Source organism: Gymnoscopelus microlampas (genome assembly GCF_963454915.1).
Source record: "Gymnoscopelus microlampas genome assembly, chromosome: 20".
Lineage (NCBI taxonomy): Eukaryota > Metazoa > Chordata > Actinopteri > Myctophiformes > Myctophidae > Gymnoscopelus > Gymnoscopelus microlampas.
Window position 1 is genome coordinate 33,719,411 of NC_139957.1, and position 18,553 is coordinate 33,737,963.

General features: G+C 43.6%; 1 protein-coding gene across 1 annotated transcript in view; it reads left to right on the forward strand.

Annotated features, from left to right (window-relative positions):
* Window positions 1-18,553, forward strand: part of LOC311036625 (ryanodine receptor 3) — a gene marked incomplete at its 5' end in the record, with an annotated part of 257,158 nt that overhangs the window by 105,389 nt on the left and 133,216 nt on the right. The window contains 6 exons of the mRNA XM_084045450.1: window positions 19-137; window positions 2,905-3,038; window positions 3,755-3,996; window positions 5,861-6,053; window positions 12,948-13,164; window positions 15,306-15,410. Coding sequence (XP_083901576.1) covers window positions 19-137; window positions 2,905-3,038; window positions 3,755-3,996; window positions 5,861-6,053; window positions 12,948-13,164; window positions 15,306-15,410 — 1,010 coding nt within the window. The remainder of the gene's footprint in view (window positions 1-18; window positions 138-2,904; window positions 3,039-3,754; window positions 3,997-5,860; window positions 6,054-12,947; window positions 13,165-15,305; window positions 15,411-18,553) is intronic.

Below are 18,553 nucleotides of genomic sequence, written 5' to 3' on the forward strand. Positions count from 1 at the left end.
CCCGCCCCTCCCCAAAAGGCATCCTGGAGGTTCTCCACTGCATCCTAATCGAGAGTCCAGAAGCCCTCCACATCATCCAGAGAGGACACATCAAGTCCATCATCTCATTGCTCTACAAGCACGGACGCAACCACAAGGTGAGCACCAACCACTTTACTGTATGACACCCCGGAAGTACTGCAAGTTCACTAGAGCAGTGGTTCTCAAAGTGGGTTCCCCTCAAGTACCAGGGGTACTTGAGGGGGTTCCAGGGGGTCCCCAGCTAAATGATGGATAGGAACCAAATGGACCCTTATGGGTCTGTAACTCTGAGAGTGTACAAATGGAACCAAATGGACCCTAACGGGTCCATTTGGTTCCATAAAGTGTCTGGCAATAGGAGATTTAATGTCCTTGCGTCTGATGGCACTCATGTGTTCTATAATGTGCGTGGACTGGTGTGGATGTTTTGCCTACATACAGTACTGGAGATTACATTTACAGGAAATCATGTAGACTACATTGGAAGAACTACAATTGACAAATTGTCTGATGGTGGTTTGTTTGTTAGTGACTGACTGCACTTTTAAATGTGTTCATTTTCTTAGAGTATTTACAAGCTACACAGTTTAGACAGGGGTAGATGCCGGTGACTCCATCAAGCCGCCCGTGTGTTGCTGGAGGGGTATGTAGCAGTCTGCTTTCACCATATAGTCTCTGGTGCTTCGAGATCTGTAATGGGAGGAAAGAGGAGGGTCAGTGAAGAGTTTGGCACCTTCAGGATCAGCTGACAGAACATGCCAGTGTTTCTCTACGATACTACGTACATCATTGCTCAATTGATTGTAGGAAGCGATGCAGGCTCATAAATGTCTGCACAGCCTGGTTCTGGTTGTTCAATTTAGTTAAAGCAGAGTCAAGCCACTTAAGCCACGGACCCCCCGCCCATAACTATGGGAGTGTACAAATGGAACCAAATGGACCCTTGTTACAGACCTGTAAGGGTCCATTTGGTTCATTTGTACACTCCCAGAGTTACAGAGCCGTAAGAGTTCCTAACTATCAATCATTTAGTCGGAGACCGCCGGGAACCCCTTCAAGGACCCCTGGGGTTCCCCAGACCCAACTTTTAGTACCGCTGCACGAGAGAGCACCAGAACTGCCTTCATTGTTCAGCAGAATAAAAAAACATTGATTACATTGATTGACCTTTGCTCCTAGAGGATTATGCATGCATCGTACTGTTGGTAAATAACAGGCGTTGCAAAGAAAATATTCACACATCCACTTTGTTCAGATGCAGGAGTGTTGGACAGTGACAAATGAAGCAATCCTGAACAAACATTCATGAGCACTCTGCTCTGCTCAGCAGCATCCTCAGTTGTTTTTTTTCTTCCAAATTTGACAGGACGTTTGTACCGAAACGTCATGTCAATTTGAATAAAAGTGATGCTGCTGAGCAAGAGTGCAGTTAAATAACAGGGGAAAATGTTATAGAAATGCAAATAAACAGGCAAATGTCTTTAGGATGTTGTCATGCAAGTGATATTGCACAAAACGTCCGACTCTGTCTTTATCTGCAGTCCAGTCTCTTAACAGGGGAAAATGTTATAGAAATGCAAATAAACAAGCAAATGTCTTTAGGATGTTGTCATACAGTGATATTGCACAAAACGTCCAACTCTGTTGTCTTTATCTGCAGTCCAGTCTCTCTTAAGTTCATTAGGAACCATGACACAGCTATATAGTACCAACATGACTCGTATTATATTGCTTCCCTTGGGCCTTTGTCACAGTGACTCCTCTTCAACTAAATTCACTGCGCCCACCTTTTACCAGCACAGAAACATCCATCTTTTGACAAAGGCTGGCCTCATTGTTTAGATGCGGAGTGTATCCTCGTTGTGCATCAATTTGTTAACATTGAAATTAGATCTGCGGCCATGCTCTCCACTGCTGGCCCATAAATCAGCCTGAACATATCATTTGGTAATAGAAGCTGCAGAAAGGGATTTGATGACAAAGCATATAGGTTTTTTGTGTGCTTTGTTTAGATAGTGTAGTAGAGAGACAGGAAATTGAGAGCATAGGAGGACACGCAGCACAGGCCTCCACCTGGAATCAAACCGGGGAGGTTGCGATTACGTGGTTGACACTATTATCCGATCAGTTAACCGCACGCACCGTGACTGTTGCTTTTCAATGAGACATTTAACCCCATCGCTTTGTGCTGCATGCATCACTTGTATGTTATTGCATGCGTTTGTCTCCTCAGGTAAGCATCTGTTAGTAATTATGACTGCATGAAACAAGGCTTTTGAGTGGTAACACCGACGCTGCTCCTTCACTTGGAAAGGAGCCAGCTTAGGTGGTTCGGGTATTGAGTATGGATGCCTCCCGAGCGTCTCCCTAGGGAGGTCGTCGCTGCACACATCCCACTGGAAGGAGACCCCCTGGCAGACCAAGGACCAGATGGGGGGGGATTATATCTCATTGGAACGCCTCGGGATTCCCCAGGAGGAAGTAGCTAACGTTGCTCGGGAAAGGGAAGTCTGGAGCTCTCTGCTGGAACTGTTGCCCCTGCGACCCGACTCCGGATAAGCGGTTGAAGACGGATGGGACCCTGACGACGATTTCACAGGATTGCACCCGCTTGTCGTTATGCCTGTCAGATTGCCTGCCCCCTCCCCCACACCACCCCCCACACACCTGGACACTTGCCTCTCATTGATAATGAATTACTAGGCACGTCTGTTGCTTCCCACTTTACATGCGCGTGCTGAAATTATGTTGTGTGCCGAAAATAGCTGATCTACAAGCTCACGACGGGTCGTATTGTGACGTGTTGTAAGCTTGCGGATTGGCTATTTTCTGTATAAATCAGATTGAATGGTTCTTCACCCGTCCTGACCCGTCCCTCCACAGATCCTGGATGTCCTGTGCTCGCTGTGTGTGTGTAACGGGGTGGCCGTGCGAACCAATCAGAACCTCATCTGCGATCACCTGCTGCCCAGGCGTGATCTGCTCCTCCAGACCCGATTGGTCAATGACGTACAAAGGTAACATGGCTCCTACAATGATTGTGCATGGATAAGGGTGTCTGCTGAATGCCTACATTGAAAATGTAAGTTTAGGTTATATATTTGTTTCCTGAACTGAATAGATACCACCGGCCCAATCATTTTTTGCGGTAAAAATATTTTATACTTTGGCTATTCAAAAATAGCAGAAAAAAATTGCAGATCTACAAGCTCATAGCGCGGCACTGAGTGCCGCGCTATGAGCTTGTAGATCTGCTGTTTTTGAAAAATCATGAAGATTTGTTAATATCTTTGAATATATATATTTTCTTTTAAGCGAACATTTTGAACTCAAATCTTTGCTTCTGGGGATTCTACAAATGTCTTCTAAATCCTAACAGTTTTTGAAAAAACCTGTGTTGCTATAATCAGTGGTTATCAAAGTTTTTCATGTCAAGGACCTCCAAAATAATATGTATTTGTCCACGGACCCCCATCTCAAAACATGTTGTTCCAGGGACCCCCAGAAGCAAAGATTTGAGTAAAAAAGAAATAGCTTTACAAAATATATATTCAAAGTTTTGCACACATTTTCACGACAAAATAAATCAATAGCAGATCTACAAGCTCATAGCGAGCTTGTAGATCTGCTATTTTTGAATAGCCAAAGTATAAGATAATAATTAAGTGGTTATATATATTTGAGGTGATGCACACATCCTGACGGTGTGATCTGATGTCTTTTTGGTGGCCAGCATTAGACCCAACATCTTCCTGGGCGTGCGGGAGGGCTCGGCTCAGTATAAGAAGTGGTACTATGAGCTGGTGATCGACCAGGTGGACCACTTTGTGACCAGCGAGCCGTCCCACCTGCGGGTGGGCTGGGCCAACACTAAAGGCTACGCCCCTTACCCCGGAGGAGGAGAAGGCTGGGGCGGCAACGGGGTCGGAGACGACCTCTACTCTTATGGCTTTGACGGACTTCACCTCTGGTCAGGTCAGTGTGCGTGCGTGCTCAACTGACCCTTAACCGACTTAATCTTAGAACAATCAAGAAGCAGTTTTAAAGAATATATAATATATGTATTTTTTTTATAGATCAACGAATTGACCCAAAAGAAAATTCGACTGAATAGATTGGCGTGATTAACCGCTTGTATTATACTTCATTGTACAATGGCTGTGTGCACAAATAGTGATAACAAAATAGTGATAATAGCAGATCTACAAGCTTTGATATTTTTGTACAATTTCATTATTTTTAAGTAATCATTCATTAATCAAAAGTTTGAAATAATGGTGATATTGATTAGAAGTCATATCGCCCAGCCCTACTGCAGCATATCACTCCAACCCACGTCCGATCTTTGTTCGTACAGGGTAGGCAATAAGAACAAAACATCTGGGGTAGTATAAAACACAGAGAGAAGTCCCAACGCGTCTCAGAAGGGCTTGGTGCCCGTGGACACGGTGGCGCGGTCGCCTCACAGCTAGAAGGTCCCGGGTTTGATTCCCACCGGCGACGCTGTGGGCGCTGGGGGCGTGTTCTTTCCTCCGCGTCATCAGTGCCCATACCCTAGGTGGAGTTGGCATGTTCTCCCCGTGTCCCCTAGCCTAGGGTAGGTAGTAGGTACCCTCGCAAAAAACATGCAGCAATCCTGGTCTCTATACTGCCTCCCCCTGGTCAGCCGGGGCGCCTGATGGAGGGGAAAAGAACTGGTTGGAATGACGTGCTCCTTCCACGCGCTACGTCCTACCGGGGACACTCCCCCCTGTCAGGTGATAAGAAGCGGCCTGCTCACTCCACATGCGTTGAAGGAAGCATGAGCTCAGTTCGGGGCTCTCCCCAGGCTGGCAGAGGGAGAGTAGCGCCCAGGATTACTAGCGTAGGCATTGGCGAAAAATGGGTTACAAAATCGTGGGATAAAAATATAGAAAATATAGAAGGGCTTTTTGCTCAACAGTAGGACAAAATGATATGAAAAGAAAGTTTCCTGGGCGCTTCAAAATAGACTACCCAAATAAATTACTAGAGCACTCAACTGGGTCTGCACGTTGTATTGCTTATTGTTTATTTTAAAACGTGCAGACCCAGTTGAGTGCTCCAGTAGTGTTTGGGTAGTCTATTTTGAAGTGCTCGGGTAACTTTCTTTTCGCAGTACAACACAATTTCATCCTCTCTGAACCTTCTTCTGGTCAGCAAGCCCTGCCGAAGAAAAGTTCATGTTCTTGTTGGATTTGGTTTGGAGTATGTTGCATCCTTTACTGTATTAACTATGAGTAACAATGTTTTTTTTGTTGAGAATTGTCCAAAGCACAGATCTGTTCACCCTGGTTGCGTGCGTGTGTACGTGTGTGTGTGCGCGTTAGCCTGGAAACCAGACGAATATGCCAGTGGAAAACAATTGCCCTCGGCAGATTTGGTCTGGCCCCGCTCGGTTGTGATTGAATTTCCCTGCTCCCGAAGTTGTGGGGCACCAATCAGGGCCCAGTGTGCAAATATGGGGCAGATATGGGGCGGGTTTATCACCAGAGGCATTATTTTTTAATTCGCCCCTTGGAAATGCAGATTCCACACAGAGATTCCAGACTAATATCTACGCCGTGATATTAGTCTGGCCATGCCAGGCTATGTGTGTGTGCGTGAGTGGATCTGGGTGGGTGTGAGTGTTTGTTTGTGTGTGTGTGTGTGTGTGTGTGTGTGTGTGTGTGTGTGTGTGTGTGTGTGTGTGTGTGTGTGTGTGTGTGAGACAGAGAGAGAGAGAATCAATCTTGGGTACACGAGGTCCCACGGGCCCCGGCATCTTATCTGCTAACGTTGTCTGTACATTTTGTGTGATGTTGGTCGGGGGGGGGGGCAGGTCGTATCCCGCGTGCCGTGGCGTCCATGAACCAGCACGTCCTGACCTCAGAGGACGTGGTGAGCTGCTGTCTGGACCTGGGAGCGCCCAGCATCTCCTTCAGGATCAACGGCCAGCCCGTCCAGGGCATGTTCGAGAACTTCAACACCGACGGCCTCTTCTTCCCCACCGTCAGCTTCTCCGCCGGCGTCAAGTGAGTGCTGTTGTTTTTTTCATTGTTTTATTTTATTGAATACGTTATTAGTCAGAAATGTAAACAGCAAGGGGCACGGTGCCGCAGTCGGTAGCGCTGTCGCCTCACAGCTAGAAGATCCTGGGTTCGATTCCCACCGGGGACGCTGTGGGCGCTGGGGGCGTGTCATCTCCTCCGCGTCATCAGAGCCCATACCCTAGGTGGGGTTGGCGAAAGGGCCTCTCTGTGTGGAGTTTGCATGTTCTCCCCGTGTCTCCTAGGGTAGTTAATACCCTCACAAAAAAAAATTGTAATCCTGGTCGCTATACCGCCTCCCCCATGACAGCCGGGGCGCCTGATGGAGGGGAAGGGAAGTGGTTGGAATAACGTGTTCCTTCCACACGCTACGTGTCAGGTGACAAGAAGGTCAGTTGGCTCTCATGTATTGAAGGAGGCATGAGCTCGGCTCTGGGCTCCCTAGGCTGGCGGGGGGAGTGTAGCGCCCAGGATCACTTAGATAATTGACCACTATGGTATAATATTTGTCTCTGAGATGTAGTGGAGTGGAAGTAAAAGTATTGAAAATCGGAAATACTCCAGTAAAGTAAAAGTACCTCAAAATTTTACTTAGGTACAGTACTTGAGTAAATGCACTTGGGTACTTTACAACTCGGTAGTAGGTAGTGCATGTAATCCAGTGTGTCATCTTGTTGCTCATGCATTACTCTCCTCAAGCCCTTCAGACTGGACGCAGGTACTATAGGTACCAAAAGGGCCCGCTTGCACCTTCGCCGCTGTTACCATGGCGATGGCAGATATACCGGTGATTGACAGTCTACCAAATGGGATTTCAGGCTCCAGCAGGCTCTCCATGATTCTATCATCCAAGCTGTTTTCAGAAAAAAAGAAAAAGAAAATGTGCTCTCCAGACATCTGGCAGCCAGACCGGCCCACTCTCACCTTTAGCGCTGTAAGCCAATGGTCCCTTTGGGGGGGTCAAGGACAGGGTTGCCAGATCATGCTTATTATAATTTCCCCGCAATATTTTATTTGAAAATAGCCGATCTAAAAGCTCACAACGCGTCGCGATGCGACGCGTTGTGAGCTTGTAGATCTGCTATTTTCAAATAGCTGATGTATATGTTAAAGTGCTCATGTGGACCATAGTGGCTTCTTTTGGGCTGGTTCTCCTAGACCTGGTTGCTTGTTTCTCTCACGGAATCTGGCAACACTGGTCAAGGACCCCCAAAATGATATGTTTTTCGTCGCGGACCCCTATCTGAAAACGTTTTAGTGCCAGGGATCCCCAGAAGAGAAGATTTGTGTTAAAAAAAATTACAAAACTATTCAAAACTTTCCAATACTTTTTATGATTTCTAGAAAATGTTCAAAAATAGCAGCCACCTTGAGACCACTGCTGTAAGCTGCTGTAGTGCTCCCCCAGTTTGATATGCATTAGATTAAGCCAACGGACACCCATAACCCTGAGAGTGTACAAAGTACATTCATTTGTACACTGTTACAGACATGTACTATGAGGGTCCATTTGGTTCCTAACTATCAATAGTTTTGCTGGAGGACCCCCTAGAACCCCCCCCCCCCCCCCCAGGACCCCACTTTGAGAACCACCATAGTGGAAGATGCAAAGCTTCAACATCAACAGACAAAACCACTATCACTGTAAAGATACCATAGATAATGTTCATTCTCACATGTCTAAAGCTTAATTTATACTATATGTAGGTGTAATAAAATAATCTAGTTTTTATTTACCAAAGCCTGTCATCATGCAACTTAGTTTTTATTTGCAATTCTTTTCATCATGCAAAATTCACTATACAGTATTTGTGGACTCAAAACATAATTTATACAAATCGCCCGGAGGTGTTGCTTGCCAAAAAGAAACGATTGAAAATCGTTTCTTGACGGCAATCGAGTATAAATTAGATTTGAGTTCAGAAATGCTGTATGGTGAATTTAGCATGATGAAAATAAGTGCGCATAATGAAGTAATTACACCTACAGATAAGAGTGATTACTTACAGTACGCCCAACAGAGTGGATGGATTGCATTCGCCGGCATATGTCTGTGTGTCTGTTTGTTTATTTATTGGTCTCTCACTGTGTGAAAACCTAGTTTTAATCCAATTGGGATCATACTGTACAGTACTTGGCTGATGACTGTACAACTGCAATGTACAGCCCCCCCCCCCCCCCCCCCCCCCCCCCATCTCCACCTTTTTGTATTTTCGACTGCCCTCCAGACATTGAAAAATACCTTTTCTCCATAGCTTTTAGGACCTTAGTTCTGTCTCTATTGGATAAAGATCAAACAAAAAAAACCAAAACAAGGGTGATAATTATTGTCTCCGCCAGGAGACTATGTTTTAGTTCTCGTCCTTCCGCGTGTCCACCAAGCTAACATTGGTCAAGCTTCACGTGACACGTGACAATATGTTGAAAGGGTGTGCATTGATTGGCTAGCGAGACGCATGATGAAATAGAGACCTATAAATAGGTGTGTCACTTCAAAAGACCATTTATGTCTTTTGAAGTGAGGTAAGACAGGATTAATCAGGAACAGTACTGGCGGAGACCTATGCTCCGAGGAGCACATTTTCTAGTTTTTCTTGATTTTGGTTATTTTTTGGGTTCTACTATATCTTTGGCTTTTCTCTGAAAATGTCACTTTCACTGTTGTACTCTACGATTGTGCATATTTAATGCCTTCTTTTAGGCTGAATATTAAAACTCACCTTGAGCCCGTTGGCTCTCCCCATTAGCAAGGTTATCTTCCCCAGAAGTAGAGTAGGAACCACAGTGAGGTCCCCTGTGGTTCTGATATGCTCTGACGTTTCCTAGCAACCGCCTTTAAGCCTGATTTATACCTCGTTACGTGCCGGTGTCACGCACCAAAACAAATCTACAAGCTCACAAGAGCTGCCTGTGAAGTGATGCAATTATGTCGCTGTTGGGTGTCCAAAAGAGTTACTTTTCAGGAAGTGGAATAAAATAACGTGCGTTCCAATGGATCCAATATAGTTATTATTAACTACACTTACCAAAATATTTCAAGAATTCTTGCTACTTCTGTGCAACACTCTTGTATGACGAGGTAGGGAATTAAACTACGAAAAAGTTGAAATAATGGAGATACTGTACATTTTCTGCTGCTTCGACAGCAATGGATTGCTGGCTGAATTAAAGACATTCATAGGTGTATAATTATTTTTTAGTAAAGCTGCATTTACCAGTTGTGGAGTCCACCTTATAACCAACCACTTAAGCCCTATTTTATGATATTCATATCTTTAAAAAAATGTAAGGATTTGGTTAGGAGCTTGTAGATCTGCTATTTTTGGGGCGGTGTAGCCGCCCCCTATAAGTGAGTTTTGGACACCGACCAAAAGATTTGTATACCCCCTAACCCTTCCATTGTTAATGCAAATCGATACTTTTGCAAAGTCAGCCAATCACATTACAGCTAGTGTCATCACCACTAACTGTAATGTGATTGGCTGACTTTGCAAATTCAGAACTGTGATTGGCTAGCGAAACACATGACACATGTGCAGCCCTATGAATAGCAGTATGGACTTTAAAAAAAAGCCATTTATCCTTTTTGTAAGGTGAGTCATGTTGTGATGACCACACACCGCCCACTTCACACTGGGTGTGATTTTTAAAAGGTTTGAACATTTTGTGCAAGTTTTTGAATATATCGTTGCTGTCTGGCAGAAACCAGCTAACTCCATTTTGACGCTTTTGCATTTTCTTTTTCTATAAATCAGTGCTATTGAACACCTTTTACGTCTGTGTGTTGATAACAAAAATATTGAACAAATGAAAAGTATTAAAAAGCGCTTTTGACAAAACCAACCAACTCCATTGGATCCTCAAACTTTCTGCTAAACCAGCTAAATCCACCAAAGGGGGGTGGAGTTAGCTGGTTTTGCTGACTCCAGGCTCCACCCCCTTTTGACCTCCAACCTCATTGTGAGCTTGGAGGTCCATTCAGCTGTTCTTATCAATGGTGAACAAAACCTCCTAAATTCCACTGTTTGTTTTGGTTTGGTCATTTCCTGAAAAATGAACATTTTGGAGTTAGCTGGTTCCTACAGCATATAGATATTTTTAAAGGGACATTTTTATACTCTAAACTTTGCTTCTGGGGGTCCCTGGAACAAAATATTTTACAAATGTTTGCTTAAAAATATATATAGATTCAAAGATTTGCACAAATTCTCACGATTCTTCAAAAAGTAGCAGATCTACAAGCTTATAGCGTGGCACCGAGATCTACAAGCTATGAGTCTAAAATCTAAAAATGAAACGGATGCGTACCCGGGAACTTCTTAATGGGTTAACTGAGCTTGTAAAGCAGCCTGTTTGTTAAGAGAGATCTCTCAGACTTGGCATGCAGGTGCAGGCCGTGGCGGTAGTGAGAGTGATTTGCCTCTCATGCGTGAGAAGATGTGACATTCAGGGGGCAGCTTTGAACTCACAACCTGAGCAGCAGCAGCATCGTCTGCCAAGTGATTGTATATTTCACGCAGAGCACAGAATGCGGCCAGCGTTTTGATCTGCTGCGGGGGGGGGGGGGGGCTGGGTTTGGGTTGGGTTATGTCAGGGTACAAATAGAAGCGTGTACTGTAAATAGAAGTGACCCAGTGGGCAGGAGGAACACTTCCCCCTGCAGATTTTTTTTCAAACAGGCCACGGCACAGATAACACACTACCGCCTCAGTGCTCAATAATTGATGGTGGCTTTGGCTTATTTGCTCAGAATGGCAGAACAGCATTTGCGTCATCACTTACAGTACTACTTCAGCAGCTATTTCAGTCTGGCCCCTCGGGGGTGGGTGGGTGGGGGGGAGGGGGGGGGGGGGGTGTTCTGACGTCAAACAGTGGTCTAGAACAGTTTCAGATCAGTGGTTTTCAGAGCCCCGACGTGTGTCATACGGGGTCAGAGCCAGATGTCGTTGTCCCATCCACTAACCGTCACATTAACAGGTTTTCCAACCATCTCTTTAAATTATTGTCTATAAATGCATAATGTGTATGGTGTCAAATCAAATTAAATGGAATACTTCATCCCCAAAATGATGAATTACTCACGCCGTGAAGTCTCCAATTCATGGAGAATGTGTTTGTTTTTGTTGCATTCCTTCATGGTGAATGACGAATCCAGAATTCCAAAATCCAATTGATGAATTGAGAGAACTCTCACAGTATGGATTATATACTCTGTGGTTTGTGTTGGAGTTTATTGTGTCCTGTGTCCCGTCCTGTGCATAAGTTCTTCCAAAACACTGCATTTCCCCTCAAACTTTACTACTGTATATCAAACAGTTCTGCAGGTGTAAACAGTTTCATGCACGCACGAGGAGCGCACCTGGGCAAGTGTGTGGGGTTCAGCACGAGCTGAGTTCACGCACGCACGCACGCGCACGCACGCACGCGCGCACACACACACACACACACACACACACACACACACACACACACACACACACACACACACACACACACACACACACACACACACACACACACACACACACACACCCTCGCTCACGTTGCGAGGCGCTCAGGCGCTCTCCTTGTTCGTGCTGAAGACTGTTTATCCTGGAAGTGTTTTAAATAGTAAAGTTTGAGAGAAATTGCAGTGTTTTGGAATTCCTGAGGAATCGACTGTCCACTTAAAGGGATAGTTCACCCCAAAAAATTACCTTTTTTTCTATCGATTAGTCACCCCATGGAGACTTGAATTCATGGATATCTTTTGGGTTTTTGTCGCATTCCTAGGCCAATAATTTGATGACCAATGGTTTCCGGTAGGCAGCGGTTCTGGTAGGAGAGACAAAGGAGACTCTTTGTGTCTCTTACCGGAACCACTGCCGGTCATCAAATTACTGGCTTAGGAATGCGACAAAAACTAAAAAATATCCATGAATTCAAGTCTCCATGGGGTGGCTAATTTACAGGAAAAAAAAACATTTTGGAGTGAACTATCCCTTTTAAGAAGAGAAGAGGGGTTTATTTGCCACTCACTCATACAAGTACAAGGAACTAAATGTTGGAACAAAAACTTGGATTATACTCTGGGCGTTGTGGAAGCTTTTACATGCATTTTGACATACTCTACCTGTAGTTTTGCCATTGTTGTTTTGCCCTGTTTTCTTAATTTCATCCATATCGTCTTTGTTCTTGCATTGTTCATTTGCCATGAAGAAATGCGACAAAAACAAAACATTCTCCATCAGTTGGAGGCTTCACGGGTGAGTAAATTGATAGTAGGGGGAAAAGAAAAGTCATTTAGGGGCTGAAGCATTCCTTTAACCCATTTCAAGCCCATTTTAGATTTCTTTGGCTATTCAAAAATAGCAGATCTACAAGCTCGTAGCGCGGCACCGAGTGCCGCACTACGAGCTTCTAGATCTGCTATTTTCTTTTTAAATCATGAAAATGTGTGTAAACTTTGAATATATATGTTTTTGAAAGCGAACATTTGTAACTCAAATATTTGCTTTTGGGGTATTCTACAAATGTCTTCTAAATCTTTACAGTTTTTTGAAAAAAGATTATGTTAATGTAATATCAGTGGTTCTCAAACTTGTATGTATTTGGTCTTGGACCCCCATCTCAAAATATTTTTTTCCAGGGACCCCCCCGGAAGTTGTAACATGAGTAAAAAATGTTCGCTTAAAAAAAAAGTACATATTCAAAGATTTTCACGATTTTTCAAAAATAGCAGATCTACAAGCTCATAGCGCTATATCTGCTATTTTTGAATAGCCCAACGAAATCTTAAAATGACACACAGATGCGTTCCCGGTCTTAATGGGTTAATTTTTGGCACTTTTTGTTTGTGCCATTAAATAACCTCACAGTGACAACAAATCTCACTCATAGGGTACGCTTCCTGTTGGGCGGTCGCCACGGCGACTTTAAGTTCCTGCCTCCGGCGAGCTACGCTCCGTGTTACGAGGCCCTGCTGCCCAAGGAGAAGATGAAGGTGGAGCCGGTGAAGGAGTACAAGAGAGACGCGGAGGGGGTCCGAGACCTCCTGGGGACCACCCAGTTCATGTCCCAGGCCTCCTTCATCCCCACACCAGTGGAAACCGGCCAGGTAATTAGAGATGAGATGAGATGGGGGGTGTTAAATCAGCAGTTGTGTAAAGTAACTAAGTACATTTACTCAAGTACTGTACTTACAGTAAGTACTTTTTAGGTATTTTTGAGTGGTGCCAACCACTCCTATATCTGACTTTGTCCGTGTGTCCGTGTATGTATGTCCAATAAACAAACATTGATGACAACACGGGTGATGACAATACGGGGCTCATCAAAGGCACCACTATCTTCACACAGGGTGTGATTTTTTACTTTACTGGAGTGTTTCCAGTTTTCAGTACTTTTAGTTCTACTCAGAGGCAAATATTATACTTTTACTCCACTACAATTTTTTTAAAATTTTAGTTATTAGTTACTTTGCAGATATAAATACATTATAAAACATACATTAACCACTTTAGCCCTATTTTATACCTAGGCTATTTGAAAATAGCCGATCTACAAGCTCACAACGTGAGTTTGTAGCTTGTGAGCTTGTAAATCTGCATGTAGAGCTGCAAAGTAACTTTTACTTTTGGTACTTTCAGTGCAGTTAGACGTTTGCCCGGGACCCAAACTAGTGAAAATAGCAGATACCGTATATTAAGCTCACAACGCGTCGACAGAAACTTTATCACTGCGCCACCGGAGCACCCCTCTTGGAGAGTGTTAACAAAAATGGAGGTTCATGCTATCACCCCCAGATCCCCTCTCTGCTGAACAGGTCCCACGACTGACCAGTAGGAGTCGCTATGTGCATCGTCAAGGACACGATCCCTCGAGAACGCTGACAATTGCGCTTGTTAGAGCGCACGCGGAGGCTGGGGGGAATTGAACACGGTGTTACGATGTGTCATAATGCTAACGGGGTAGAAAAAAACACAGCTGAAGGGCCCAAGAGTAGACGAGGCAGAGCAGGCTCAATTATAACGAGTTTATTGAACACAACAAGACAAGAGGGACGAGGCTTACGGCGAAGTGAGGCAGGCAGGGGTCAAACCTGGAGAGAAGCGGTCCAACTCAGGAAAACAAGTACAGAGGACCAGGTAAAAAACACACAGGTCAGGTTCTGGAGGCAGAATTCCACAAACAGCACCGTAGACCAGTGGTGTAAAGTAACTAAGAACATTTACTCAAGTGCTGTACCTATGTACAATTTTGAGGTGTTTTTACTTTACTGGAGTATTTCCAATTTTCAATACTTTATACTTCTACTCCACTACATCTACATCTCAGAGGCAAATATTGTACTTTTACTCCACTACAATTATTTGAAAACTTTAGTTACTAATTACTTTGCAGATGTAATTTATTATATTATGAGACATACATTTACCACTTCAGCCCTATTTTATACATAGGCAATTTGAAAATAGCCGATCTACAAGCTCACAACGTGTCACGATGCGACGCGTTGTGAGCTTGTAGATCTGCTATTTTCAAACATTTTAGTACTTTTACTTTTGGTACTTAAAGTATATTTTGATACCAATACTTTACAAGACTGTGGAATTAGAAATACAGAATTTTGAGAGTGTAGCGAATAGCGACATGCTATATTTTAGGTGGTGTTGACCTTGGGTTGGCAGGCCTTGGAGAGGGCTCTCGCGGGGATGGAGAGATAGTTTTTATGTTCTGTACGTTCGTAGTGAGTCTGCTCTCTCTTAGAATGATCTGTTCTTTACCTCGAGTGATACACTGTGTAGACCCTGTTATAGTCATAATTCCTTGGTTAATAGCCTGTTTGGTTTACTGCATGGATCACTGATGTATCATAAATAAGCACCTCTAAGGTTGGTAACACTGGGCACGCGCGCGCGTGTGTGTGTGTGTGTGTGTGTGTGTGTGTGTGTGTGTGTGTGTGTGTGTGTGTGTGTGTGTGTGTGTGTGTGTGTGTGTGTGTGTGTGTGTGTGTGTGTGTGTGTGTGTGTGTGTGTGTGTGTGTGTGTGTGTGTGTGTGTGCTCTGAGTCCAGTTTTAAAGCAGCAAGCTGGTGAGGGAATGTGGATTGGCTGTATTTCATTATCTTAACCTGCTTATCTCTAATAGACAATTGTTCCATCTCCCTCTCATGGCTTTAATCAGTGTTTAATCTTTCTGGAATCTATAATAATAAATAAGTATTATTATTATCATAATTATTTTAATTCTTCCTTAGATTGTCATGCCATCACACCTGGAGAAGGTGCGGGACAAGTTGGCAGAGAACATTCATGAGTTGTGGGGCATGAACAAGATCGAGCTGGGCTGGTCCTACGGCAAGGTGAGAAACATTACACCAACATAATTATGCAGTTATCACCACCAATATCACACTGGCACCAAATATAAAATGATCAAAAAACAATCCACACATTATCCCATGTCTTTGAGAAAATACACCCCAGTGACACATTTTGGTACGGTTAGAAAACTGAGCAGTTCACAATGCATTAGTGACTAGATGTTTTTTTTTGACCATCAAAAAAAGCCTGTGCATCATCTTGCTTTCTCTTCTATAATTTGCGGTTCAACCCAAAAAGAGGGTAAGTGAAAAAAAAACTAAACAAATCCTCTCATTTTATTCCATCTTCCTCTGCTTTTCATTCTGTTCATTCCAGATGTTCCATCCTACTTAGTCGTATGCCTAATTTAAACTCTGTGGAATGACGGCGTTGCTTGTCGAAAAGAACTGATCTAGCCTGTAGATCAGTTATTTTCGACAAGCCACACTGTCGTGCGATGGAGAACCAATTAAGCTTTAAGGCAGCATACTCATGTGTTTTATTATCAACCATGAAGTAGAACATAGTGTTCCAAACAAGGGCAGAACGAGGAGTTTTGGCAATTCCAGAATGTCACTTTAAATTACAGTAAACTTTCTATAATGAAAGGGAAATTTGAAAGGGGAATTATATATATATTTTCCCCATTTACTAGGAACAGCTTTTTAGTGTCATTTCCCTTCAATTGACTTCCAAATGACCTTCTCGGCTTGCAAGATGTCAGCCCATAATGCCAAAGCGATCCGTTTTGCCCGACTGCCCATAAATGGTGCGGATGATAAATATGTGTAACAATATGCAACGCAGCTCTTATGTCTATAATACAAATCTGAATAAGAACAGACTCCTACTGTCTCACGTTCAGTGGTGGACAAAGTATATTTTCAAGTATGCAAAAGTACGAATGACGAATTACATATCATTATTTTTAATATCAATCCATTGCCGTGTAGAAATTTAGAACATTTACCCCAAAAATTATAATTCTGACATTTTGCGACAAAGTGAGCTAGACTATTTTCACTATATTTGAAATAGGCTGAAATAAGTGTTTAATTATTATTATTATTATTTTTTTTTTGGGTCTCAAGAGTCCCTTCCCAGAAATGTACTGGAGTGAAAAGAACAATATTCTATTTGAAATGTAGTGTAGCGAAGGTCAAAACAATACTCCAAAAATGTACTTATAAAGGGATAGTTCATTCAACAAAAAGAAAATGTGTCACCCCATGGAGACTTGAATTCATGGATATTTTTTTTGTTTTTGTCGCATTCCTAAGTCAATAATTTGACACAAAGGAGACTCTTTGTGTCTCCTACCGGAACCGGTGCCGGTCATCAAATTATTGGCTTAGGAATGCGACAAAAGCCTAAAAATATCCATGAATTCAAGTCTCCATGGGGTGACTAATCGATGGGAAAAAAGGTCATTTTGGGGGTGAACTATCCCTTTAAGTACAGTACTCAAGTAAATGTACCTGTAGCTAGTTATACTGTCCACCACTGTCTCACGTTCTTGGACCCCGTCCCTCTAGACTTTATACAGCACCTGAGTCCTTTCCAGCTCTGTAATGGAGTCATTGATCTGGGGGGTGAGGATGTCTGACTCAGTCGTTCATTAGAACATCATTCCGCTCCCCTTAGCACTCACAGTTTGGCTTTAATATCTGACTTTAATGAGGTCTTGTTAGCTAAGGGGGAGGGAGGGGGGGGCGGGTTCTGGCTGGCTGGCACTGCGCTAACACACCCTGTCCCACAGGGAGCCCAGGTGTGCGTAGCGTCATAGTGGTGGTTGTTGTTACGTACAGTCAGTGGTGGAAAAAGTACTCAAACGTTTTACTTAAGTAAAAGTATCAATACTGCAATTTAGAAGTACAAGTAAACATCCCAAATTCAAAATTTGCTTGAGTAAAAGTACAAAAGTATTGGCATCAAAGTGTACTTAAAGTACCAAAAGTAGAAAGTACTCATTGTGCAGAATGTCCCATTTCACAAGTTTTCAAATATATAAAATGTATAAAAACCTTTTGAAAATAGCAGATCTACATGCTCATAATGCATTGCATCGCGACAAATTGTGGAGTATAAGTATAATATTTCCCTCTGACTTGTCGTGGAGTAGAAGTAAAAGTACTGAAAATTGGAAATACTCCAGTGAAGTAAAAAAAATACCTCAAAATTGTACTTAAGCGCGGCACTTGAGTACATGTACTTAGTTACTTTCCACCACTGCTCACAACGTGTCGTGCTGCGACGTGTTGCGGGCTTGTGGATCTGCCATTTCAGGTGTCCACGTGACATCGGCGCGCAACCAACTATGAATCAAGCCTCAATGTTTACCTGGTTCAGTTACCGTGGCACTTGCAGTAGCGGCAGCATAGAGGAGGGACACGCGGTGCTGAGGGGGAAGATGTTTACGTAGCATTCTAGCTCCCCCCCCCCCCCCCCCTCCCCCCCTTTGCATCGGTCCTATATGAGATGTCGTAAACCCGCTGATGTTGTTATTATAGGTTTTTCAAAGGTAAGCTAGCAAATAGAGAGGGGTTCTTGTACTATTCACAAAAGAGCTGTCTGCTGTTCGCCGGACATGTGAACAGCTGCATTATCTGTACACAGCCCTGCATGTTTTCTTGGAAAGAAAAAAAACACACACACACACACACGCACGCACACACACACACACACACACACACACACACACACACACACACACACACACACACACACACACACACACACACACACACACACACACACACACACACACACACACACACACACACACACCTGCCATCTGCCAACCCTCCCCCGAGGAGCAAGGCCAAAGGGATTATTTGGCGTAACGCTCAGCAGTCGAGAGGGGAATTACACCTCTCACTTGATATTCCAGATGCACAGCCTCTCCGTTTTCCCCCAAGAAAACATGCTCCTTCGTTTTTCTCTCCTCTGCCTCCATGACACATATCCACTAGATTAAGGCTCTTATCACCGCAACCAGTAGCAACCCTTAGTATTTAGACCCACATCCCTGTGCCCTTGTTAGTTCAAAAATAAATAAGATTGACTGTGAACTGTTACCTGTATGTATGTATCAGTGATTCTCAACTCTTTTTTTTTTCAAGGACTGAAAATGCATGCATTT